The sequence below is a fragment of the Armigeres subalbatus genome, chromosome 3 (genome assembly GCF_024139115.2).
Source record: "Armigeres subalbatus isolate Guangzhou_Male chromosome 3, GZ_Asu_2, whole genome shotgun sequence".
Classification (NCBI taxonomy): domain Eukaryota; kingdom Metazoa; phylum Arthropoda; class Insecta; order Diptera; family Culicidae; genus Armigeres; species Armigeres subalbatus.
The window spans coordinates 301141362-301167994 of record NC_085141.1 but is presented as its reverse complement, the minus strand read 5'-3'; the positions used below and the strand labels follow the sequence as shown (position 1 = coordinate 301167994).

Below are 26633 nucleotides of genomic sequence, written 5' to 3'. Positions count from 1 at the left end.
TTAACGAAACTTCATAGGGGTCTGGGCTGTTATGCAAAATTTGCATAAATTTTATTTAATAATGATTTTCAAGGCTCTGATTTTGTTACGTAAATTTCAATAAAGAATGCACAATATGTGTTCGATGAATTATGGAAGGGAAATTGGCTAATAACTTATTCAAAAATCTTCTTACCAATTCCCGAGTAGTCTTCTTGGAAGCTCTAGCGTTGGTTGCAATCAATATTGACATCTTTTCTAAAAAGCAATTATCAAATTCTCGAAAAATCTGTGACCCATTCTTGATTCAAGCAATAATAATTGAAACTGGAAAGCAATGCTATAGATGAAATGGATGTGACATCGCTTCTTGCGAACCATCACCCGTCGATAGAGATTTGAAGCCTTCCACGAAATTGGGAATTCATTTATTGATACCACACGATCCGGAAAGCCTTTTCCCGTGAACCAATCGTTTATGATGATGTACATCCTGCACTTCAGAGTTCAATAATAGATAATGTATTTTTAATTCATCCGATTACGTATAATTCATCCGAGAGAGTGTATCAACCGGCACTATATGGATTTTGAATCACATTCCAAGTGCCCCTTTGTTCCGGAATATCGCAACCAGCAGCGTGAGCTTAAATCAGACAGAGGAAAGCTCATGTTGCCAATGGTTTTGCATATATGTTAAACCGGATCTGACCCACCACCACCGAACAGGTCATGTGATGTATAATATATGACGACAATAAAAAATTAATCATGGCTGAAGTGGTGCCGCTTGTGGAGCTTTCGGTGGTGGGATGGAGGTAAGAGTGGTCGGTTAGCAATTCCAGATTGATTTATTCATGTCCACCACAGTCAGAATGTCGCTAACGCTGCTTGGATTTATTTATGTAGGTTCCATGGCTTGATCAAAGTTTTATGTTTAATATACTTTATCAAAGGAATTAAAATTAACCTAATTTACATATTCTGAATAACTTCAAGACAAGAGAGAATGGAGTAGGACCACAGTTTCATCAGACATTTATCAAATCTGGTTCGTTGGTTGATCATAAATTGTAACTGTAGGTAATGTTGTTTTTTTTGCGTACGTAGCTTGAATAAGTCCGAAAACGGTATTTTGTTAGATAAGAATATTAACATACGTTTCTATCATTATATTTTCACATCCTACGCAACACACTTATTTCTATGAGTTACTAAGGGATTGATTTTCCGATGAAAACCTTTGATGGCTTCTGCCATACTGATTCAGAAATTTTAGGAGGGCCGTTATAAGAATGATTATGAAAGGCAATCAATTTGGGAATCATTTGAGAATATGTTAAACGAAATCTTTTGATAGTTTTAAAGCAATCTCATTATTTTCCGAGCCATATGTTTTTGCGGCTGATAACAAAAACAAGTTGTATAATATTTTGAAGCGATAATGTTTAAACTGTTCTTGATTTCTGTAACTGGTATCCACAACTACGACAGTAATTTTTTCGTTATTCATTCATCAACTGGACAAAACTCAACAGCTACTTCGAGAATATCTGTTGGAAACCCATCGGGAAATCCACCCGAAATTAATTCAAGTATTCATTCAAAAACTTCTACAGTGATTCAAACACGGAATTCCTTTACGTATTTCTCCAGAAATTTCGTCAAAATTTTTTTCAGATTTTTTTTTTGAAAATCCTCTAGGAAATCTATCGACAAATGAATTTAAGGCTTTCAACCAAAAATTCCTTCGCAAATTTCTTCGGGTTCTTTTTCAAGAAATCATACATGACTTGTTTCATGGTACATTTTAAGCACTCCTTCGAATATTCCCACGATAATTCCATCGTGAATTGCGTCAGGAGGAGTATACCAAAGCAGTTCCTGGAAGACTTTATTACTGTAAAAGTTTTTGTAGGAATTGCCGGAATAAATATAATTTCAGGGGAGTGTGCATTCCATTTCTAGAGGAATTTATTCAGAAATGTCCAGGAGAATTTCTAAAGGAATTACTGAAGAATTTCAAAACGATTTATAGGGGCTTTTGGGAGGAATGTTTTGAGGAATACCTGGAACTAAATTTCCACAAGTATTCCTAGTAAAACTACTGTAGATATTTCCGGGAAAATTCCTGGGGGTGAGTGGATTGGCTCAGAAATTCTTTGTGAGTTTCGAAAGAAGTTCAGTGAAAATTTTTACAATTCCTGGAAGATTTTTCGGAGAAACTTTCGGACGAATTTCTGGGGGAACATCCGGAGGAACTTCTGGAGGAATTCCTGGAAGATTTCTAAAGGAAGGAAATCCTGGAGGAACTTCTGCAAGAGTTCCTGGAGGAACTTCCAGAAGAATTCCTAGAGGAACTTCCAAAAGAATTCCTGGAGGAATTTTTGGAGGAGTTCCTGGAGAAACTTCGTCGTAGTTCCTGGAGAAACTTCCGGCGGAGTACCTGGAGAAACTTCCTGTGAAGTTCTTGGAGGAACTTCTGGAGGAGTTCCTGGAGGAACTTCCGGATGAATTTCTGGTGGAACTTCCGGAGGAATTTCTAAAGGAACTTCCGGAAGAATTCCTGGAGGAATTGACGCAAGAGTTTCTGGAGGAACTTCCGGAAGTATTCCTGGAGGAACATCCAAAAGAATTCCTGGAGGAAAGTTTTAAAAGAATTCCTGGAGGAACATAGGCGGAGTTCCTGGAGAAACTTCCGCCGGAGTTCCTGGAGAAACTTCCGCCGGAGTTCCTGGAGAAACTTCTGCCGGAGTTCTTGGAGAAACTTCCAGTGGAGTTCCTGGAGAAACTTCCGGCGGAGTTCCTGGAGAAACTTCCGGCGGAGTTCCTGGAGAAACTTCCGGCGGAGTTCCTGGAGAAACTTCCGGCGGAGTTCCTGGAGAAACTTCCGGTGGAGTTCCTGGAGAAACTTCCGGTGGAGTTCCTGGAGGAACTTCCGCTGGAGTTCCTGGAGGAACTTCCGCTGGAGTTCCTGGAGGAACTTCCGCTGGAGTTCCTGGAGGAACTTCCGGCGGAACTCCTGGAGGAACTTCTAGAGGAGTTCCTGGAGGAACTTCCAGAAGAGTTCCTGGAGGAACTTTCAGAGGAGTTCCTGGAGGAACTTCCAGAGGATTTCCTGGAGGAACTTCCAGAGGAGTTCCTGGAGGAACTTTCAGATGAGTTCCTGGAGGAATTTTCAGAGGAGTTCCTGGAGGAACTTCCAGAGGAGTTCCTGGAGGAACTTCCAGAGGAGTTCCTGGAGGAACTTCCAGAGGAGTTCCTGGAGGAACTTTCAGATGAGTTCCTGGAGGAACTTGTAGCGGAGGTCCTGGAGGAACTTTCGGAGGCGTCCCTGGAGGAACTTCCGGAGGAGTTCCTGGAGAATTTTCCACAGAAGTTCCTGGAGGAACTTCCGGAGAAGCTCCTGGCGGAACATCACGAGAAGTTCCTGGAGGCACTTCCGGAGAAGTTCCTGGAGGAACTTCCAGAGAAGCTTCCAGAGGAACTTCCAGAGGAGCTTCCAGAGGAACTTCCGGAGAAGTTCCTGGAGAATTTTCCAGAGAAGTTCCTGGAGAAACTCAGGAGAAGTTCCTTGAGGAACTTTCGGAGAAGTTTCTGGAGCAACTTTCGGAGAAGTTCCTGGAGGAACTTCTGGAGGAGTTCTTGGAGGAACTTCTGGAGGAGCTCTTGGAGGAACTTCCGGAGGAGTTCCTGGAGGAACTTTTGGAGAAGTTTCTGGAGGAACTTCCGGAGAAGTTCATGGGGGAACTTCCGGAGAAATTCCTGGGGGAACTTCCGGAGAAGTTCTTGGGGGAACTTCCGGAAAAGTTCCGAGGGAAACTTCCGGAGAAGTTCCGAGGGAAACTTCCGGAGAAGTTCCGAGGGGAACTTCCGGAGAAGTTCCGAGGGGAGCTTTCGGAGAAGTTCCGAGGGGAACTTCTGGAGAAGTTCCTGGGGGAATTTCCGGTAAAATTCCTGGGGGAACTTCCGGAGAAGTTCCTGGAGGAACTTCCGATGAAGTTCCTGGAGGAACTTCCGGAGGAGTTCCTAGAGGAATTTACGGCGGAGTTCCTGGAGGAATTTCCGGCGGAGATCCTGGAGGAAATTTCCGGAGGAATTCCTCAAGGAACTTCCGGAGGAATCCCTGGAGGAACTTCCGGAGGAATCCCTGGAGGAACTTCCGGAGAAGTCCCTGGAGGAACTCACGGAGAAACTTCCGGATGAGTTCCTGGAAGAAGTTCCGGAGGAGTTCCTGGAGAAACTTCCGGCGGAGTTCCTGAAGGAACTTCTGGCGGAGTTCCTGAAGGAACTTCCAGCATAGTCTAGCAGTTCAGGTAATCCAAGAAACTGTTGAAGAATAGAAATAACCAGCATGGACTTAATACTTGTGAATTCTAGCGAAATAGCCCCATTCTGGTCAATAGACACACGCTGGGTGCTCTTTAATCTTTTTAAAGTTTTTAAGTCATCCAAAAACTCCTTGGAGTATAGACCGCGCAATCGTTTCATCGCACTTTTTCCCTTCAGAAAAAATATACTTTAGTAAAAACCCATTTTAATTCAACGAGTAGTGATGCTGCTTTTCTCGCATTTTGTCAAGACACCAACCTTATGTGGGGCTTATATGATTCGATGTACCATTTCCTTCATAATTTTCAAACGCAGCGGTCGATCGTTATGAAATTCAATAGTGATCAACAGGGCTTTGTCCCCTATCGAATAAAACCTGTTGCGAGAAAATCGGTTGAAGATTACTGTATGGAAAGTTGTCTTTGCTTTTGTGCACACACACATACACACATACATACACACGGACAGACAGACATGTACTCAGTTCGTCAACTGAGTCGATTGGTATATAACACTATGGGTCTCCGATGCTTCTATAAAAGTTTCGTTTTCGGAGTCAAATGGTAGCCTTTCGGTACAACTTTGTTGTACGAGAAAGGCGAAAAGGCCCTCCTCTGCCGTGCGGTAAGATGCGCGGCTACAAAGCAAGATCATGCTGAGGGTGGCTGGGTTCGATTCCCGGTGCCGGTTTAGACGATTTTCGGATTGGAAATTGTCTCGGCTTCCCTGGGCATAAAAGTATCAACTTTGCTTAGAAACCTCGCAGTCAATAACTGTGGAAATGCTTAATGAACAATGCTTAATGAAGCTGCGAGGTGGCAATGTCCCAGTAGGGGATGTAATGCCAATGAAGAAGAGAAACATATACTTTCTGAAAATTTTGCAACGTCGGCTGGAGTTATTGAATTTCGAGCCTTTTGCATTCGAAAATCCCCAGTGAGCATCGTTCACACCGCGAAAATCAGAAGACTGCGGTGGGCCGGGCACGTAGCCAGAATGTCGGACAGAAATCCGGTTAAAATGGTTCTAGACAACGATCCGACGGGAACAGAAGGCGAAGTGCGCAGCGATTTATTATTTATTGCCTGACTAAGGCCGGAGTGACCTGTGCTGTACATAAAAGTCATCAGCTCGGTCCATGGCTGCACGTCGCCAACCACGCAGTCTACGGAAGGTCCGCAAATCGTCCTCCACCTGATCGATCCACCTTGCCCGCTGTGCACCTCGATTTCTTGTTCCCGTCAGATCGTTGTCGAAAACCATTTTTACCGAAGGTAAAATGGACAAGTGAATACAGAAACTTGGATTACAAACATACCAACTTTCGATATACAATTGAATAAATTTATTGCAAGTTACTGTCGAGTCGATCTGTCTTCTTGGTATGTTCATTCAATTCAAACAAATAAACCAATTTCTTCATGAGTAGTAGAAAATTTGTCTCATTAAACATAATTAAACATGTAAACTTTAATACGACTGAGACAGATGCCTATCCTATCAAAAACTTGACAATAGCTACAACCGAGATGATCCAGAGAATGTAATTTGATGATTACTTCACTGCATACCTCTTCAAATACGAAACTACATACTTCAGGCTACGGTAATCATCGTCGGAAAACAAGCGTTTCAACTATTCCATTATTATTTCCATGTTTGCCACCAACTTTGACTCTCAAATTTCAATGTCGGAACACATACACAACATGTCGAGGAACAATGGTTCTTATGTGTGTAGCTGACATTTGCTGTGTTTGCGAAGAAGATTGTGAACCTTCATATTTCGGTGCCGCGTGCAACGCTTCGTCAGCCGGCTGCTGTTCGCAATATTCATGCCGGAGCAAACAACTTGGGCTTGGGCAAACTTTCGCAGGCGAACACACGGTCGGAAATTGTTTGCTCAAATCAAAGGATGTGCGAACACACACACACGCACGGGCGACACCACCGGAAGCTTTCCTTATGAAATGTACATTCGTGTACACATTTGGCTCCTTGCGCGTGGCGCGCTGGCGAAGCATGTTCGTGATATTGATTTATCAGCGATTAACAATCATCCTTGTCGGAATGGTGTGCCGGAACACCTTTATAAAGGACGGCCTGCACGGATTAACGGAATCCCTAATTAGGATCGGTGGCACCTGCCCGTCCTGTTTGATTCTAGTTTCCGGATGGTAATTAATAGCGTTCCTTCGTCACACTGATTTTCCAGATTGGATGATGTCAGTCCGAAGTAATTAACATTCCGCGTTGAGGCGGCAAACTTTTTTGGCTCAACTTGGGTCATGCTATAAAAAATGAGAAAATCCTAGGAATGGAAGGTGTTTTAAGGAAGCTGCTATCGGTTATATCAAGCAAGTGTACATTTCACTGCATTTAGGTTCAAACATGTTTTTTTTAATCAAAGATAATTTTTTTCTTGGATTAAAGATATTATTCCGATAGACCCAACTACTAATCATAAATTACCTAACGCAAAAATAAGTTGAACTTAATGTCTCAATATCGTTCGTTTATGTGCCAGTGCTTTAATTAATGGTCCCAGCGTTCCCCAGCTAGCTGCGGGTACGAGAGAGCCAACCGCGATTAACACCACCAGGAGCTCGTACCAATGAATAGAGTAATTTATTGCCGATTGAATCTACAATAAACGACATATGCACACAGTTTTCCCCATTCGATTTACTAAATATTTAGCTCTCGTACATCTATAACAAGGCTCAAATTGGTTCGAACTCAGTGATAAATTGTACAAGCAGATACCTTTTTTCAACCACTGGCAAACGGATGTTTGTGTCTTAATTTTTTCGCACAAAATTTTCAAATTTTACTAATTGCTACTTTTCTTTTCAAAATAATTGGAATCAGTATTAGTTTTTTTGTTTAATGAAATATAAAATTTAATTCAATTTCTGTATTTGATGTTTAAATTATTCTATCTGCTGGTTATCCATTACTTTTCATAGATGACGACAATGACTTCAATAAAATAAAATTATCACGACTAATTATCTGTGTTCTGTGGCATACCACAGCGTCATTGTAGAGTACGCTCAGGTTGGTGCGTTGGTTTCAAATTGCTAATGACAGTTTGTGCGAATGTAAGTAATTGTGTGTTTGTACGTGGGTGCGGATGAGCTTTCCAGATCAATTTATGTTGTTATGAAAGTTGATATTAATGATATTATCAATATGTCGAGCTTAATGCGGATGGGGATCACGGGATGGATGGTGATTACATGGCGGGTGGGCGCGTATGAGGATGTGTTAATAAATATAAATATTCTTGTGAACATACCACGCAACAACAACATAACACAATTAGAAACCCAAATATAGCTCCGGCTGTACCGACTACCCATGTTAAACGGATGAATAAAATTACACCAAAAATATTCTGTATACACGGTAGAAAGACACCGATCAGTGTGCCTGTGGTTGTCAGTTGTCGTTCCGTCAGCCAGGATTTATATTAGCGGAGATGATGAGGTTGGTTGTTTTTGTTTTCGATTTTCATACGATATCGGTTGATTAAGTGGAGCATGTAACACCACAGGGAAGTGTCCGTTTCCCATCATGCCAGATACCATTTACCCGGAAAAATGTGATGTGGATATCCATTGGTTAGGAATGCAGTTAGGGGGGAAGACAATAAAAGAAAGAGAAAAAACCACTGTGAGCTGAATACCAAAATAATGAATAATATATGTTGAATCCGGTATTGTTATTGCTTCCCAGAAATTGCCGTATCAGAACATATTGGATAGAAAAACAGTTTAACACTTGAGATTTCAATTGCCAGTTTGAGAAAATAATTTTAGTGCCGATTAAAACTAATTGATAACATAAACTTCTCAATCTTATTAACAAAGTATTGTTTTATAGAATATTCAAATTAGATTTCAATTTAAAAATTATTTAATTTTTATTTATTTTATTTTATTTTTCTTAATTCTAGATAGGGAAAACTAAAATTCGCAAAACTTATTAGGTGCTGAAAAAAATCTTATGTTCGTATGTCAGATATGGAGCAATTTCTGGTCGCATGTCCGTCTGCCACCAATTTGATTCAGAAAAATCCGAAGCAATTCAAATAGCATGCTGCTTCCCTACTGCGGTATGACTTTCAATAAATTCAGACTTACCCATTTGGGCCGAGGCTTGGGCTGGCTTTGCATCTGGATCCGTTGCGGCGGGTATCGTGTTGGAGTAGTTTGCCAGGGACGAAATAAGGGTGGTGATCTGTGGACGTTCCTGGATTTCCTCCTGCAAGAAATAATGGAGTATTTGTTGTGTTAGAGATATTTAAGCTTGAGATGATTCAGCACCTAAAAATTTAAGAACGATTCAATGTATACATTTTTACTAAAGTTGCACAATGTCTTACATTGGAACTATTGATTTATTACCGATAAAATATTAAAAATTTCCATTCTAATCACAGTAAACGTTTCAAAACCAACAAATCCCGTTCAAGCATCCCCAACGTGGATATTGGAGTAATGTAAATTACGGTCCTTTCGGCCCACCGCATTATTTTTGGCATAAAAAGACTCATTCCAGTTCGAACAAACAACGCTACCGGTCATGTTTTTGGCTGCTCGTTTACTTTCGTTTGTCATCCCGTGGTCTACCACAGGGTGGCCACTGAAACTCGATTTTCAAATTCCCGGTTTTTTCCCGCTTTTCCCGGTATTTTTTGTCAAATTTTCCCGGTTTTAATTTAACTTGAAAAAAATCAGGGTAAGAGTTTTTATACCTTTTTTACTTAAATTATCAAATAACTAATTTGAACAAAGATTTAACCCGAAGACAATCTTCGTTTCCGACCAAAATAATGATTCAGTTTTCTAAAAAAGATTTATACACATTTTAGGCAATCATAACATTCGATTCGTAATTATTCAATTTTCCTTTTTTAATTTCTAGAATTAATGCCTAGAAAGTGAATCTTGGATTTTTTTTATTGAAAACTTTGAAAGTTCCCATTCAATATTAGTATATTGAAATGCTCTAAGCTATGAAACCTATTCATTATTCCCCGTGTAACAAATTAGAAAACTATCTTAGAGTATACTTTTCACCATCATACCATTCTATTATATTAGGTTAGTTGTGGAAAAATATACTAAATTATGATGAGTTCGGTGGTCTAGTGACTAACGCTTCGCCTTATAAGCAGGAGGTCGTAGGTTCAATTCCAGACTCGTCCCTTTCCTACTTTGTATTTCTATCTTGGTTCTTTCTGTGTTTTACGTTCTACCAAAACAATTCCTACTGTTAAATCCTGCCACACTAACAATTCCAAATTCTCCCGTGGCACCTATGACAGGTCATAGAGTTCTCTGCATCTTTCTTAAAAGGGTGTCCAACTAGCCATCCTAGCCAACGTGGCTAGGATAGATCTTTTCTATTGGAGAGTGCATTGCTTTCATCTAAGAGATTAGTCCCAAATCAATATCTGTGGTAACTTGGCCTGTGGTCTTGGCTTGTACCACCTACGAATTTGTGCGAATTGCTCAATGCTAATGCTAGTTGTGAAAAAATACTAAATTAAAGATATTTTACTCTTTAGAATGTTAGAGACATATTCACGAAGTATTAAAAAATTACCATTTTCAATGTTTTGTAGAATTTTCAAATATAATTCCAACAACTCTTGAACATGTGTTAACATATATATTATTTACCATATTCATTTTTTTTCGAATTCTGTGCAATTGGATATTACAAATAACAGAAGTACATACAAAGGCAAACTTGGACATTAAAAGAATAACTTAAAGATGAAAACATTCATTTGAAAAAATGTTGATAGTGCGCACCACAATGTCTTATGATATTTATGATATATGGTAAATTACTCAAATTTTTGCCCAAGTTTTTGTTTAACAGATTTAATTAATCACAAATCGTTTAGGTCCTATACTAAAGGATATCCCTCAACCCCATAACTGAGGATATCATACAACAAATGTACGCATACGTACAAAATATCGCAAGTCAGTCAAAAAGCCGATTACTCGAAATTGGAATCAAAATGATCTAGAGGCAAATGGATCTGGAAAAAAGACTATTTTTTTTTATACCTCACATTATATACTAAAATTAAATAACTCAGTTAGAATGCGATTGAATAATAAAAATTAAAGAGTAAATCTTTCCATTTATATCAGCTTCATTAAAAACTTTGAAGAATTTTGAATGTAAGTTGTCAAAAATTTATTTTTTCCCGGTTCATGTTCTGAATTCCCGGTTTTTCCCGCTTTTTTTCCCGGTGACTTCAATTTCCCGTCTTTTTCCCGCTTTTCCCGTTTTTCCCGGTTCGGTGGCCACCCTGCTACCAGGAATTCTCCGCAATTCAGCGGTATCATGATTTATCGCCAGCTCCTGGATATGGCATCAAATCGAGCTGCGCCATTGCAAAAGCTACCGGTTCCAGCCTCCTCTAATCGAGAGATGCTTAGCATAGAAATTTGTCGAGTTGACGGTATCAAAAATCCAACCGAAAGAAAGGGTTTCGCCACTTTTCGCTGCAACGCAGGAAGATCTTGGCTTGGTCCACTTCCAAAATAATTTGTGGATCTATCTTCGAAGTAATTTCCTGAGAATTTGCCGACAGAGTCTATGGAGAAAATCCAGAAGGAATTCTTGGAGGAATGTACAGAGACATTCAAGAATTTCGGAAATTTCTTCAGGAGTTCCTTCATAAATTCCTTCAGGATTTTGTACGCAAGTTTCTGAAAGAACTTCCTGTGGAATTACCAGAGCCGAGGAAATGGAAGATTTTTTGATAGTATTGCCAAAGGAATTTCCTAAGTTGCTGACTGAAGGAAATTCCGGAGTATTTTCCAAAAGAATTCTTGCACAGATTTTAGAAATTTTTTTCGAAAGAATTGCTTAAGGAATTTCTGAAGGCATTTCTATAGATTTATTTAAGGAGGATTTTTAAAGAAAGTTCTTGAGGAATTTAGTAATTAATCACTGGAGGAATTTCCGAAAATATTTATGAGAATGCGGACAGCATTTGCATGAGATTTTTTGTTTCGGCTCGTGCGAAGTGCAAACAGAACAGAATAGGGTTTAATTACCTGTGGCACAAAGCCTAGAGAGAGTGCTAATAGTAGGTACTGATTTATTAGTTCTAATCTCTAAAATGAGCAAGTAGTGATGAGATGAATATCTGCCACCAAAAACGGTTAAATGTCATGAAAATATTGTACGCAAATGTTTATTGTGGGGAGAGAAAATAGTAAAAACAAGTGCTGATTGAAAATTCTAGGAAAATATTTTTTTCAACTCTATTTTCGTGATTTTTTTATAGTTATTTATAAGTTAATCGCATACCAGGAGAATCAGTTTTTTCCTCAGGACAATTTTGGCGTATAAAGCCTGTCCACGTTAAATTTCGGACACCCATCTTCCAACGCGATTTTTAAACATTTTTACCAAACACTGAGACGAACTATTTACATGACAGCTTAATCTCTTCGCTTTAACGCTGCTTTCAGCATGTTCTAGCTCTCGTCGAAATTGATGAAATCTCTCTACTCTTCGGAGGAAATCACTGAGCTCAGTTTGAGCTTCCGTTATTGAGGCTGTGGGACTTGACATTGCAACTGCCGTCCGTTCTATTAACATCATTGAGGCCTGATCTGTTGGCACACAGGTTGACCGAAGGTAGTTGCAGCAACTCAAATGTGACTGAATCTGGTCACATATAAGTTGGAGCAACCTTTGTGGGACGTGTGTGCTGCTAGGAGAGGAGATGAATAGGCGGTAACTTGTTAACGATCTTCTTCTTCTTCTTCTTCAATGGCTCTAAATTCCAACTGGAGCTAGGCCTGCTTTTCAACTTAGTATTCTATTAGCATTCCCTCAGTTATTAATTGTAAGCTTTCTATGCCCGCCATTGCATGAGTATGTATCTTGTGTGGCATATACAATGGATACACTATGCCCAGGGTGTCGAGAAAGTTTCCAATCCGAAAACGACCTAGACCGGACCGAGAATCGAACTCGCCATCTCCGGATTGGCAACCTACGCCTCTGCTAGCAGGGCCATTGGAGACCCCAACTTGTTAACGATACATCAAATGAATTCAGAGGCTAGAACGATGCGTAATCAGAGGAAACTTAAATGCAAAACATCAAGCCTGGGGGATGAGCCAAAATGGCGTTATCCTGCAGAAAAATCTAGAAGAGGGACACTACACCTTCTAGGGACCAGATTTCTCCACAAAATTGAGTCGTTTCGGAGATCATGCAGTGCTTACAATATGGACAACAGTATTTCTTAGCCGGTGGTCTACCAAGAATTGAACCGGTGCCAGCAAAAGTGGTACATGTTACAATGAGTAAATTTTTCAGGAGACACATTTTCCCAAAAACATCGAATAATAAATTCAGATTTGCAATTTTTTGCAACTAAACTGTATCGACATGTTAGGACTGATGTGTCTAAAGATAGTAGTGAAAAATAAGCGAAGTTTATGACAAATTTCAAGTTTATTGGAACAAATTGCACATGTACCACTATTAATGGGAACAAAAGGAAACAGAAACCGAAAAACGGCAGTAAACTATCTAGAAATTCAAAATAGGATTAAAATCTGTTGTGAAAACAGTCATGTTGCCAAATTTTCTTTTAAATAAGCTGATTTTAGTGGGTGGAACTGTACATTAGGGTGGCTCAAAAAAAACACTTTTTCAAATTTTTTAATGGGCCGCCCTCTTATTCGGTTCTATTTGATGCCCTGATGCTCTGGACAAAATTTCAGCCACCAAACCACATGAAGCAAAAAATCCTCATCAGCTTACGGACAACTTCTCGGAAGAGTCGAGAGAGTTGACTATGACAAAATATAAAGAAAAGAATTTGGAACTCAAGTACATGAGTGAGCAGTCTACCTTGCCATGGGTTTAAATTAGTGCCTCCGGCATAGCTCCTTTCCCTCTATCGGAGAGTCAGCTTAAGTGATCCCAATCAAGAAATCTTGGAAGGATGCAACCAGGGTCAAGAAAAGGGCCGGGCCTTACATTGAGCAAACATATTTCTTTAAAGAAGGCATTACCTCTTCCTTCACCTTATACCGGGAAGACGCATCAATTCAAAAAAGGTCATTACAGTCAAACCTCCATGAATTGATATTGAAGGGACCATCAATTCATGGAAATATCGGGATGTGGAATAGAAAATCCTATGAAAGCTGATGGAATGGACCATCACAGTAACATAGAAAACATATTTCATTATGGCATAATATGCTTCCATGAGTCGATATCGAGTCATAGAACATCGACTTATGGATGTTTGACTGTACCTTTCCCCATATTTTTATACCGGGCAGACGCTACCATTTAAAGAAGGCATTACTCCTCCCTGGGGCCCTCCTTAGCCGTGCGGTAAGACGCGCGGCTACAAAGCAAGACCATGCTGAGGGTGGCTGGGTTCGATTCCCGGTGCCGGTCTAGGCAATTTTCGGACTAGAAATTGTCTTGACTTCCCTGGGCATAAAAGTATCATCGTGTTAGCCTCATGATATACGAATGCAAAAATGGTAACTTGGCTTAGAAACCTCGCAGTCAATAACTGTGGAAGTGCTTAATGAACACTAAGCTGCGAAGCGGCTCTGTCCCAGTGTGGGAATGTAATGCCAATAAGAAGAAGATTACTCCTCCCTTCGCCTCATACCGGGCAGACGCGTTCTTTTAAAGAAGGCATTACCCCTTCCTTCGCCTTATGCCGGGCAGATGCGTTCTCTTGAAGAAGGCATTATCTACTTATTTCGCTTTATACCATTCTAAAGCATCCATTCATAAGAGGCATTATCTAACACTTTTGCTTTATACCGGACAGATAGAAGGCATTATCTATTCCTTTCGCCTTATACCGGGAAACGCCACCATTTAAAGATGGCACTACTCTTCCTTTCGCTTTATAAAGCGATGACGCGTTCTTTTAAAGAAAGCATTATCTATTCCTTCGGCTTATATCGTTCTGACGCATCCTTTCAAATAAAACATTATCTTCCTCCAAACCGAGCAAACATTATCTCTCGGGTACTTAATCAAAAGGACGTATGTGATTTTCTAAACAAAGATTCAAACGTCGAATTGTCCAATCTGATAGCCCTCCCACGCGAACCATCACCACAGACAGGTAGGAGAAGCCTTCGGCTACCTGTTGGTGGTGTTGGTTTGCGTGGGAGTGTCATCAGATCGGATAAATCGACGTTTCAATCTTTGTTTACAAAATCACATACGTCCTTTTAAATAAGTACCCGAGAGGGTTAGGGACAAAAGGTCGAAAGACAAAAGGTCGAAAGGACAAAAGGTCGAAAGACAAAACGTCGAAAGACAAAAGGTCGAAGGGACAAAAGGTCGAAAGGACAAAACGTCGAAAGGGACAAAAGGTCGAAAAGACAAAACGTCGAACGGGACAAAAAGTCGAACGAAAAAAATATCAATAACATCAAAAAGGCGAACGGGACAAAAGGTCGAAATAGACAAGAAACTGAAACGGAGAGAATCAATCTCACACCAGAGTTACACAGTTGTCAAAATAAATTTGCCCTTTTATTTTTCACAATTTTTAACAATTAAATAAAATTCATTCAGTGAGTGCAACTAATAGATGGATGTTTGAGTTTTCTAAATGCCACTTCGATTTGTCAAAATGGTGAGCGCCGCACATTTTGATGTGTATTACACGCAAGTGAATTTTTAATGCAGGCGTCTTTTTTATCTCTAACAGAACTATCTAGATATTCATAATATTGTTTCATAGTCATTACTCCTTCTTTTAAAATTGCTCATTCTTCAACTTTGATTAATGAGATGAGTGTTATTTCTGCTTGAAGTTAAATGCATTTCAAAAATTCCTTTGGAATACACAAAATTTCAACTTGTTCATTACATGTTTTGTCCCTTTCGACCTTTTTGTCTTTTTCGACCTTTTGTCCCTTTCGACCTTTTGTTCCTTTCGACCTTTTGTCCTTTTCGACCTTTTGTCCTTTCGACCTTCTGTCCCTTTCGACGTTTTGTCCTTTCGGCCTTTTGTCTTTTCGACCTTTTGCCTTTCGACCTTTTGTCCGTTCGACTTTTTGTCTTTCGACCTTTTGTCATAGATTCTACCCGAGATCTCCTCACTATGCCTTATATTGGTCAGATGCGCTCATTTTAAGAAAACATTGCCTTCTTTCATATTTATTATTTAAACCACAATCCAATAGTACATCGGATTCTGTTTTCACACGATATTTCAATTTTCCACCAAAATCATTGCAACATGTTTCTAAGAATCCTAAAAAAATAAAAAAATAAAATCACATGGTAATTAATATGCGCTAAACATTTAGGATGAGTGCGAAATTGAAAGAATGTAAATCGTGTAAAACCAGAATCCAGTGTATTTAAACCGGATTGCAGAACACTAGCACCATGTGATTAAGTAGAATTCAGTAAATATTTCAATGATATGTATACCTAACTGAATTCCGCCAAATGACATTCCACGAAATGACTTTCGGTGAAAAAGTACATTCCACGAAATGTCTTTCGGTGGAAAGTATTATTCCGCAAAATGTCCTTCGGAGAACTGGTGCATTCCGCGAAGAGAACTGGTGCAACAAAATTCGCGAAGTGTTTTTCGGCGAAAAAGTCTACCATTCCTAATAGGTCATTTGGTCGGATAGACTATTTGGCCAATTAGGTCATTTCGCCTAATAGGTCATTCGGCCGAATGTGCCATTTGGCCAAATGGATCATTTGATGTGTCACTTCTCACTTCTCACTGTGAAAAGTGAGAAATGAGAAGTAAGACATATGATGAATGAGAAGAGAGGCGCCTCTTTTCTCACCTTGCTTTTCTTACTTTTCGCAGAAGCGAGAAATGAGAAGTGAGATGTCTTACTTCTCACTCATATTTCTCACTTCTCACCGTGAGAAGTAAGGAATGAGAAGTAAAAATGACAAGTGAGAAAGGAAGCTTGAGGAATAAGAAGTGAGAGGTAAGAATTTGTGAAAAGTGAGGAGTGCGAAGTGAGAAATGATGCGTCTCATTTATGCGGTGTCAGAATGAGCGGTGAGAATTGAGTCATCATATTTCTCACTCATCATTACTTTCATTTCTCCAAGGATGTTATCGATCATTTAGTGGTTTGTCAATAACTCATTCGATAGGCTAAATTGCAATATGTGTTGTGTGGAGGCCTTCTAGAGCAAAGGTTTATCTACAACTCTACCTAACAGTTCGTTATATGATTTTCACTAATAACGGAGCTATAGCTCCAGTAGCAGTAATTTATACTAAATGATTGAAATTTTGTTACTGTTACTAGCGTTATAAGTTAAAAGCAAACATTGACCAGTTCGAAAAAGTTGTAGAAAAACCTTCGCACGAGAAGTCCACCATACACCCCTTTTTGAAATTTAGCCTCTGTAATAAGTTATTGACAAACTACTAAGTGATCGAACGCAGATTACTAAATGATCGATAACATCCTTGCATTTCTCACTAACTTCTAATTTTTCACTTCACATTTCTTTCTGTCTGAATGACCTATTCGAAACGACTATTTCGCTCAAATAACCTGTTCGGCCAAACGGAATTTTCTGTCAAATGTCCTATTTGGCCAAACTTCCTGTTCGACCAAATGATCTTTTCGACTTAATAACCTATTCGGCCAAATGACTTCTCGCTTAACTTCTCAACAGGTCCTAAGTAACATTTTTCTCATGAAATGTGAATATTGGAATCAACAGAACAATGTGAAAGCATTTGATTGTAGTACTCAAATTAATTCATGAAAAAATGTTACTTAGGTCTTTTTGAAAAATTAAGCGAGACTTATTCGAGCAAATGACCATTCGGCCAAATGACATATTCGGCTGTATGAACATTTTGGTCCAATGTTATTCGGCCTAATGGTCTCTTCGGCCGAATGGTATCTTCGGCCAAACAACTTTCGAAACTGTCGAGGAAAACAATATCTTCTCGGAATTCAGTTTGATTTTTGCTGTGGTCGATCAACCGTTCAATAAAAGTTTAGGGATTTGAAAATCTTAAAAATTGGTCAAGATATTTAATGTGCTAATTTAGTTTTGTTTTGTGAAAAATTCTCAAATTTATAGATAGTTTGCATTATTTGTGTAAATTTTATATTGTTTTGTTGCTCATACCCTGATTTCTTTATTGTAAATTTCCAAATTTTTTATGAAAAATTTCTAATTATTCATGGAAGTTTAATTTTGCTGCCTTTTCGCAACGGTGGCGTCTGTAGAACTATCGAGTGGCCATCATTAATGAGAGCAGCTCTCAAGTCAACTATTTTTTCGCAAGATTCAAACTATTCAAATCTATTGAGTGGATGCTGTTTGTGATTAAGACACATTTTTGGAAATAATTCGATTCTTTTCAGGACCACCAATTTCTACAAGTTAATTCGAGAAGAGTTTTGCTCAAACTGCAAAGTACAATCGTATGAAGACTTCAGAACATTTGATGGCGTAAGCATCGGTCTTAGTGGTAACCGTCGGCGCAGAAATTTATTCGCAAATAAATATTCGGGTGACTTCTTCTTCTTTCTCTTATCATTATTGGCATTACATCCCCCACTGGGATATTGCCGTCTCTCTGCTTAATGTTCATTCAGGACTTCCGCAGTTATTTGCTGCGAGGTTCCTGTACTAAGGTACCATTTTTGAAATGAGAAGATTTCTTTCCAACCTATAACGCAGTGCACAATCGCATGGTGACTGCAGAAAATCAGATTATAAAACATCAAGTGGCTCGAGGCTGCGTCAGCAGCTCTCAATTGAAGTTTTTTTTCTAAAAATCTGGCGTTTGTTGCTCTTGGTGATTGAAAATTATCCGGTTCTTCAAAGAACCACCACAGGAGAGATCGAGGAATGGAAGGAAAATTGAAATGGGTACTAGATCCAAAAAAGTTCGTTGCTATGAAAAACGACAACAAAACGAATGTCATTTCTTGTCGTTGATGTGTTTGTTATTGTTCAAAGGTGGTCTAGTTGCCTAAAAATGTAAACATATCGACATAAGGAGAGCGAATCCTAAACAAAATATGATCCGAACGCATTGAGATAAAGAGATATCGAGATAGAAAGGGTAATGGAGATGTAGAAGGCCCAAATGTATGTAGATTGAAAGGACCGATAAAATCATCGATATAGGAAGAGATATCGAGATGTAGAGAGTCGACTGTACTAAATAAAGTTGATCCTAGAAGAATTTTCTTTAAAAAAACGAAAGCAATAAGTTCAATCCCAATGATGGTCTTATGTTGTTCAATGACTACCTTGAGGGTCGTGTCGTGTATAAAGCCTTTTCTGTATACAAGCGCAAACACGACACCCAACCGACAAATCGCAGATGGAGTTGCAGAGATAAACATATCCACGGTCATTGCCCTGGCCCCCGCAAATCTTATGTACCAAAACTAACCTTTTTTGTACATTTTGACCTTCTTCCGGCTAAATTCGGCCCTGCAGTAACTGTATTGATGCTTGCTTTTCTTGTACTGAAACCTTGCAGAATTGTGTACGATTTGCTTTTTGGTTGTATGCCCACGAAGTAGAAAGTTTTCCCATCCGCCGAACTGCGGAAGATCAATTTCTTAGATTCGAAGTTAACTGGTAAAAATCAAAAACAGAAACATCAAAAATAGCTATTGCTATATATTAAAACAGTTGGACCCAATTTCCTCCAAATTTAACGACAGGCAAAAACGGCAGTATTAGAATAAAATTGAATCAATTAGGCACATTATACCTTGGCTCATGGTACTGAAATATGGGGTCGTGCTTAAAAAAGAACCCTTCTTCGTGCTGTGTTGCCATAAATCAGATGTAAAATGAGACACTTGACTGCCCATGATCACATAGTTGACGTATAAGCCAAATTGACCAAAACACACTTTTTTGCGGATATGGATTCTTCGTACGATTATACATATGCTCCATGAAAAAATATTCATGTTTTGTTCGGAAACATTCGAGTTATGGCGATAATTGTTTTTGGGAAAATGGTCATTTGATCGCATAAGTTGACGTACCTCCATTACCTGCTGCAATATGGAGCAAAAACCTGTCTCATATTTTTCGACATTCACAATCCACTAATTAAGCACAACATAGGTTCTAGTTTTACTTTGTCGTATTTCAGGACTACTTTATGATTTGGGCGTAACTGATTTTGTAATCAAAAATTAATAAGCAAGTTCCTGCTAAAGCAAGCATTTCTCGTGAAATCCACGGTATAATCCGACAAAATAAGCTTTCATTCATCGAGGTGTAGCTCTGGAGATAAACGTTTACATTCTTTTGAATCAATAAAATAATGTTTGTTTGCTAAATATTGTCGCCAAAAGTTTTGATTTAAGACAATCGCGATCATTCAAGGGAAGTATAGTATAAAAAAAATAATGAAAATCCAATAATAATGTAACGCAATGATTAGCTATTTGTGTCACACTTTTTTTAAGCATATCAAAATTGTGTATGGGAAATCACACTTATCTGAATCCCCATTCCTCCTCTAAAGTGTAGTAATTTATGGGTATTTTCTAAAAGTGCATATCAGAACCAAAATCTAGCTTGATTTTTTGGTTAAATGGCTTTTTATGTGTACCTCAGCTTGATAATATTGGTATGTATATTTTGAGCACATTTACCGGGAAGGATCCTAATATATTCCACGGCTGTTATTTTAGTTTTTACAATTGCAATGCAATTCTTATTCATTTTTTCATTACCTTACCCGGACAGAACTGAATTATAAAACATGATATGGACTTTGATGTAAGATTAAAAAAAGCAGGCAAAAATATCAACAAAAAACGCACCGGAGTGTTATTTAAATATCAAGATGTGTTATAGATAAAAACAAACTAATAGCTCGATATATTAATCCCTTCTTCCAAATAACTTTAACTGATAACCTCATGATATTTCAGAGCAAATTTGGATATTGTCGTCTGATATTTTGTGCATTTATATCCTACATATAAATCAGACCCATATCTCATTTTGCAATCTAATCACGGTTGATTTACTTATAATCCTCGTCTACTCGGGTATTTTAAAATAGGGATTGGAACCATTTTTGCTTAAAATTTGGTTGGAACGAGAGCTTTGGCCAATACATGAAAACGGTTACTGCTTGCACACTTTGTTACAGAACCATTCTAATGCTGTAATAGTGCAAAAATCCCTGTTCTTCTTCTCCTTGGCATTACATCCCCACACTGGGACACAGCCGCCTCGCAGCTTAGTGTTCATTAAGCACTTTCACATTTATTAACTGCGAGGTTTCTAAGCCAGGTTACCATTTTTGCATTCGTATTATCATGAGGCTAGCCACCTCTTGCTTTTGTAGCCGCGCGTTTTACCGCACGGCTAAGGAGGGCCCAGTCCCCGTGCCGTACTGATTAAATTCTTTGCAACACGAACTCTTCCACACATAATTTTATCTTTACCACATAATTTTAATTTTCACGGAAAGAGCTATCCGAAAAACCTTTCCCGGAAACTCGAACTTTTCAAAAAAATTCCCTTCTTCAATCAATAAATCTTAAGAAAATTATTTTGAGCTTTTTAGTGGAATGTCTCCACTTGTCATAAGACGAGTTTGACTTAAGTCGAGTCAAGTACGAGACACTGAAGACGACCTTACTGTTGAGGTCGAAATACGTATCTGTCAAGGTACAATTAAGTGGTGGAATTAAATGAGATTGTACAAACTCGTCTTATGAGAAGTGATCAATAAATCTTTGGAACTAACTACAATTATTCTTAAGCGCTATATAACCATGGCGCTATGGTTTTTACGCCATGTTATGGGAACAAACATTTCACAAAACGATTGTTTGATCGCATAAACTGTCGTATGCATATTTTGACCACTTCAATCAAAGGAATGATAATTAATTCCCCGCGGCCTTCAAATAACTACTAATATTGTCCATTTAGACAGATAAGTTCCTGTATTTTGTTGATTGATATGATGATTTGGGTAAAATTAATAAAAATGCGTTTTCCCAACATCGATGGTGCTGGTTGTTACGTCAACTATGAAATCATGGGCAGTTGAGGTGACTTAATTTTTGCCGGCAAATTCTTGTGCTCACCAAATTATTCGCGACCGGGTTTGCCTAGGAGGAGCATTTTCACTACCCCAGCGTCAAAAACATCGCCCCGCATATATAGGTATATAAACGATTGTTCGTTTCCACCTGACTGCTGGGAATATTAGCAGCCGGAATTTTCCGAGTGTAAAATGTAGCCATAAATTCTCATTATTATCAGTCGGCGTTGGTTGACTGGGATGGGAAAAAGGCCAAGTCTGTCAGCTGTTTTCTTAATGAGGTGTACGATGCTGTTTGGGATCCATGTCAAGTGTTTGTGAATAGATGAAGCTTTTTAGAATTCATGTTATATTGACCGCTTCATGATAATACCGAGTATAAAATATGTTTATTAAAAAATAACTGGATAACTATTCATTTCCAAAGCACTTGGCTTCGTTACCACATTCTACACGGATTTACGATCAATCACTCCTTTCATAGTGCTTTTTCTTGAATAAGCTTTCGAGTTTTCCTTTAACAAGCTTAAAAAGGCACATCAATGCTTATATCAACTTTGATGGTGCATTCTACAGCAAAGGAAGTGAGCATAATTTCTAGCAACGGTCAGCGCTTAACACCCAATGGACGGCCATAAAGGTTAAGCGGTCTGCTACTGTTCGGAACCGTTCAGTCCTTTTGCACGCATATAGCAAAGGCGTGGGAGCGCCTTTGGCAAAAAGCAACCAAGGAGTAGCTGCAGCTTTCAAGTGCACTCCTGCTACCAACAATCATCGATTTTACGGAGGCACTTGCTCCTGTATCCATGCACGCTAACCGCTCGCTTTGGTAAGTCAACAAAACTCCAATTCCCAAGCCCTTCCGAACTCGACCTCAGCAGTGAAAGAGGTTTCAGTGGCATCCGCTTTCAAGTGCCATCATCCCGAAGCGAAAACGTGCACCCAGCGCGCTCGTTTGCTTCTTGAAAGTGTACGTACACGGCAATGAAATGATCCCACTCGGCTCGATTCCAGCAAGAAACTCAACGCGTACCGACCGATTATGGGGAAGTGAAGAGCCACCAGATGGTAGCTCCTTTTGCAATTTTCCTTTGGCAGCGAGGGACATATGGCGCATATTATTATTAACAATAATGGCAGAATGGTAGTGAGGGTGATGAGAAGAAAACCAATGCAGCCACGAGACGTTACCGGGGGTCAAACGGAAGTTAAATTAATAATGGCTACACAATTATGACTGCCTTTCTATTGGCTGTGAAGTGACTTCAAGTGTCGAACGGCTGTGCCAGTTAGTGAGGAAATTGTGCAATGAATCCATCCATTTCTTCCATGTACTGGTTATTATCAGTAACTGAAGTAGAAATTTTCCAAAATGAATTTATTCAGTACAAAATGTTGAATAACCGCTTGGCTGGTGTACGCTGATGAGAATGCTCCTGTCCATATGTTTCAACCAAGAAAATGTGATATGCTGGCAGACATAGTTTTAAATTTTGTGGGCTGTGGTGTGAGTGTGAGCTCGGTTCACGCCTTATTGAGGTGGACACTTTTCATAAAGCAAAAATTCTCAGAAAAAATATTTTAAGCTCTTTTTTAGTGAAATGTATTCAATCGTCTAAGACGAGTTAAGTAACTCCATTTAATTCCACCGATTATTTCGATATCTTTGCAGATACGTATTTCGACCACGAGAGTCGAGTCAAGTACGATACACTGAAGACGACCACACAGTTGTGGTCGAAATACGTATCTGCAAAGATATCGAAATAATCGGTGGAATTAAATGGAGTTACTTAACTCGTCTTAGACGACCAAAAAATTCTACTGTGTCTACTATGTGTGTTGTGGGAATGATTATTTATGGTACTTTATTGGTTCAAGACATCAACTAGTAACCCAAAAATGTTCACTTTTTTAAAATTTCTATTCCATTTATCAAGTCAAATCGATAAACATTTAGAATTTTTTTCCTTTCCCAAAAATAAACTGGAGAATCGTCGATGAAGCGTTTGATGCTTAACATTAAAATCGAATAATGAGTCCACACGATCTTATGCTAGATCACCTACCTTTACGTCTTGGACTTCTTCGAACCATTTGCTCCGTCGAATGGACACCGGCAAATACTCCTTCTTTCATCAACGCCGACAAGAGAAGTCCAAAATAACACTAATAGTTGGATTTGGTGGAGCCATTGTTCATACATTTGTGTAAACTCTTTTGTACAAATTCCTGCCAAACGAAACTTGTTGCAAGCAAATCGGTTAAGCGTAAGTCCCAAACAAGTAATATTTCCCAGATTTTTTTTCTATCTGGGCTATCCATGGTCCATATACCACGTGGACAATTTAGTGGAAAAAGGGGTATGGCGAATATCCACGGTTCACATACAATTTGAAAAAAATATATAAGCAGATGTATACGTTGAGGAAGGAGGATATTGAAAACTGATCAAAACCTGTCTACATGTACATAGATAGCGACCATGTTGTTGACAACGATTGACCGCGTGGAATAAGACATCCGAATTCACCAGAAGAAAGCATCCCAGTCCAATTTGTAATTGCGATTGCGATTTTCAATATTTATTAGACTTGTAGTTTTGTTTGTGTGTGTTGGAGCTGACGCTGAAACGTCTTTGGTTCCAAGGTATGTCACGGTAGATGTTAATTCCAAACAGCGGATATTACAGGGCGCCTTTTCCGGTACTTGATGATATTCCGGATTCTTGGGTCAAGAGGGCCGCGATACGAATGTCCGATGATTTGGGTGGCTCTGTAGGTTCAGGCTTATGCTAACGGATAGAAGCTTCTTCTGCCTCATTTGGCAGTTAACCTTGCAGATAACACTTTTGGATGTTAACAAATGCTATCTTTCTTCTAGAAGGAGATTCTCTATTCATCCCGTGGATTCGCATAAGGAACCACCCCACCCATTGTTGGCCCTTCATACAGGAGTTTGATGAAATACAAACAATAGTATAATCATGATCAAATCGTTTATCAGATATGGCCAGTGCTATCGGCAGGTGCCTTGCTACAATAGATGGTAGTATCATCATCATCATCATCATCATCATCATCATCATTTAACAACGTGGTTATCATCATCATCATTTAACAACGTGGCGGGTACAAAAATGAGGTTAGAAGGTTACTAGAGGGAAATTAATGTTTATGTGTCCCTACCGGACTCATTCATTTGATACCAAATCGAACAACAGCGAATCTTTAACTCTTTAAGTGTTAAACAAGTTTCAGTACACTTCACAAACAAACTTCTGCTCCTTGCAATAGGAAAAGTTTCGGTACAAGAGTTAAATTTGAGGAAAAGACATGAAACAAACTGTACTACGTTAAACTCATACCTCCTTCTATTTGTGGCAGTGTACTATTATACATATGGCAATCTGTTTTGCTATTTGGCGTATCGGCTGTATGCGTGTCTTTGAAAAAATTGAATTTGTTTCTATTTTAATTTTACTATTTCTACATTCCAATTAATTCTGCATTCTGCAAGTACGCATGCAGATAATATGTTGTCTCTACATTTTTAGGTTCAACAATGTTTTTTCCTGTACACATGTGACCGATTAAAATCGATTTTTATTTGTACAATCCGGCTAGGAATCAAATGTCTCAACGGTAACAACGGTAACACTTAAGCCCCAAATGCAATGCAACGGAACGGCAACGGAAGCGACAGGATATGACATAACATGTATGAGCTATTTGTCAAATCTTGCCGTTTTCGTTGCTTTTCCGCTGCAATGCTTAGGGTGTAACGGATGAGACAAAGTTAATAGAGGGTTGAACTTCTTTCTTCGAAGACCAATGCGTATACATGTGGGGCACATATGTATCTAGTTGCTATCAAACCTTTTCGTATAGCTATGGTGTTTGCTTCCATTACTGCTCTAGTAAATGCTCTGTCGTATGTAATTTGGGAATTCAAAATAATCGTAGCGCCAAAGGAAGCCTCTTCCAGACATGCAACAACATGCGTTCCGTTGTCTCCTTCATTAGTTTATTCCTTCAAAATTTTGTACAGTTCTGTATCTTGAAAACCGGAACAAATATGCAAAGGGCAATGCTGGTATGGCTTAGAAAATTTCTCGATCTTTCCGTATACTGTTCAACCCAGATTAGTTTTACTTATAACTAACTGTTCTGAGGGTGGTTCTGCGCTTTATTAGTAGCTCAGCGTAATGTAGTTCTATTTTTTGAGGCAAAATCCACTTGCTACTGTAATGCACCGAAGGTATGGAAACATTTGAACCAGTTATTTGAGGTATAAAGGCTGTACTAGCAAATGTAAACTACCGAACGTGTCTTTAGGTTTTGAGCTATAATGTACTGTGGTACCGATAACGGGTGGAAAACAAGTTTGAATAGCTGCAATAGAACAGAGGCCAATCGACTATGCTCCGTTGCCCACATAGAGCTAGTCTACGTAAAGACCATAGAATAATAGGTAATAGAGTTAGGAGTTAGAAAGTTCAATTTCAAATGATGTTTTAGGAATTTCCGAAGAACATATATGAAGACAATTCGAAAACAAGTTGGTTGTTCATTTGAGACGACAAGCTTGTTCAAAACAAATTGGACAACGATTGCTATAGACTAGGACTTCAAGTTTAAACAACTACGCACGGTGTGTTTGTCCGAAGAGGCTTATTTTCAAAAAATCAGTATCTCTAAAACACTCACTACACGAAAGTATAGGATTTCCTCTTTCACGTAGGTGCATTTTTAAAATGTTCTATCTGGGGTAATTTTTTCATATATTTTGGAGGGGGGGGGGGTGTGTTAAATCGGCTATCATTTGAGATTTGGTGGTGGGTGTTTCAGAGATACTGATTTTTGAAAAATAATGTTTCCCCATAGACACACCGTGACTACGTAATCAGCGAAGCGTTACGAGCTCAGTTCACCAGTGATGGGATTTCCAGAAATAAGTGGACAAGTTGCGAACAGAATAGTACTCGTCGTCACTCCCAAAAACATCCCGAGAAGAATTAAAGCGAATAAGTTGGTATTGATCAGCGAATTCCGCAATTGAGTTCCGCCCGCACAGGTCATGGTTTTCTCAGGCCAGTCTTGTAAAAGCTTCTGCTGGATTCAACTTCGGTAAATATACCATTATTGGATATTTCCATTCAATGAATCAACTGCTAAAATCGAATAATTTGTTATAAAGATTGTAACCCACCATT

The 26633-nt window shown here is 39.0% G+C and overlaps 1 protein-coding gene across 11 annotated transcripts in view; it reads right to left on the bottom strand.

Moving 5' to 3' along the window:
• The window catches only part of LOC134224978 (solute carrier family 12 member 7), an 848828-nt gene that overhangs the window by 199635 nt on the left and 622560 nt on the right, over window positions 1-26633 (bottom strand). For all 11 annotated transcript variants that reach the window (XM_062704686.1, XM_062704688.1, XM_062704687.1 and 8 more), the window contains 2 exons: window positions 8460-8580; window positions 7613-7746 (listed from right to left, as the gene is read on the bottom strand). In XM_062704686.1, coding sequence (XP_062560670.1) covers window positions 7613-7746; window positions 8460-8580 — 255 coding nt within the window. The remainder of the gene's footprint in view (window positions 1-7612; window positions 7747-8459; window positions 8581-26633) is intronic.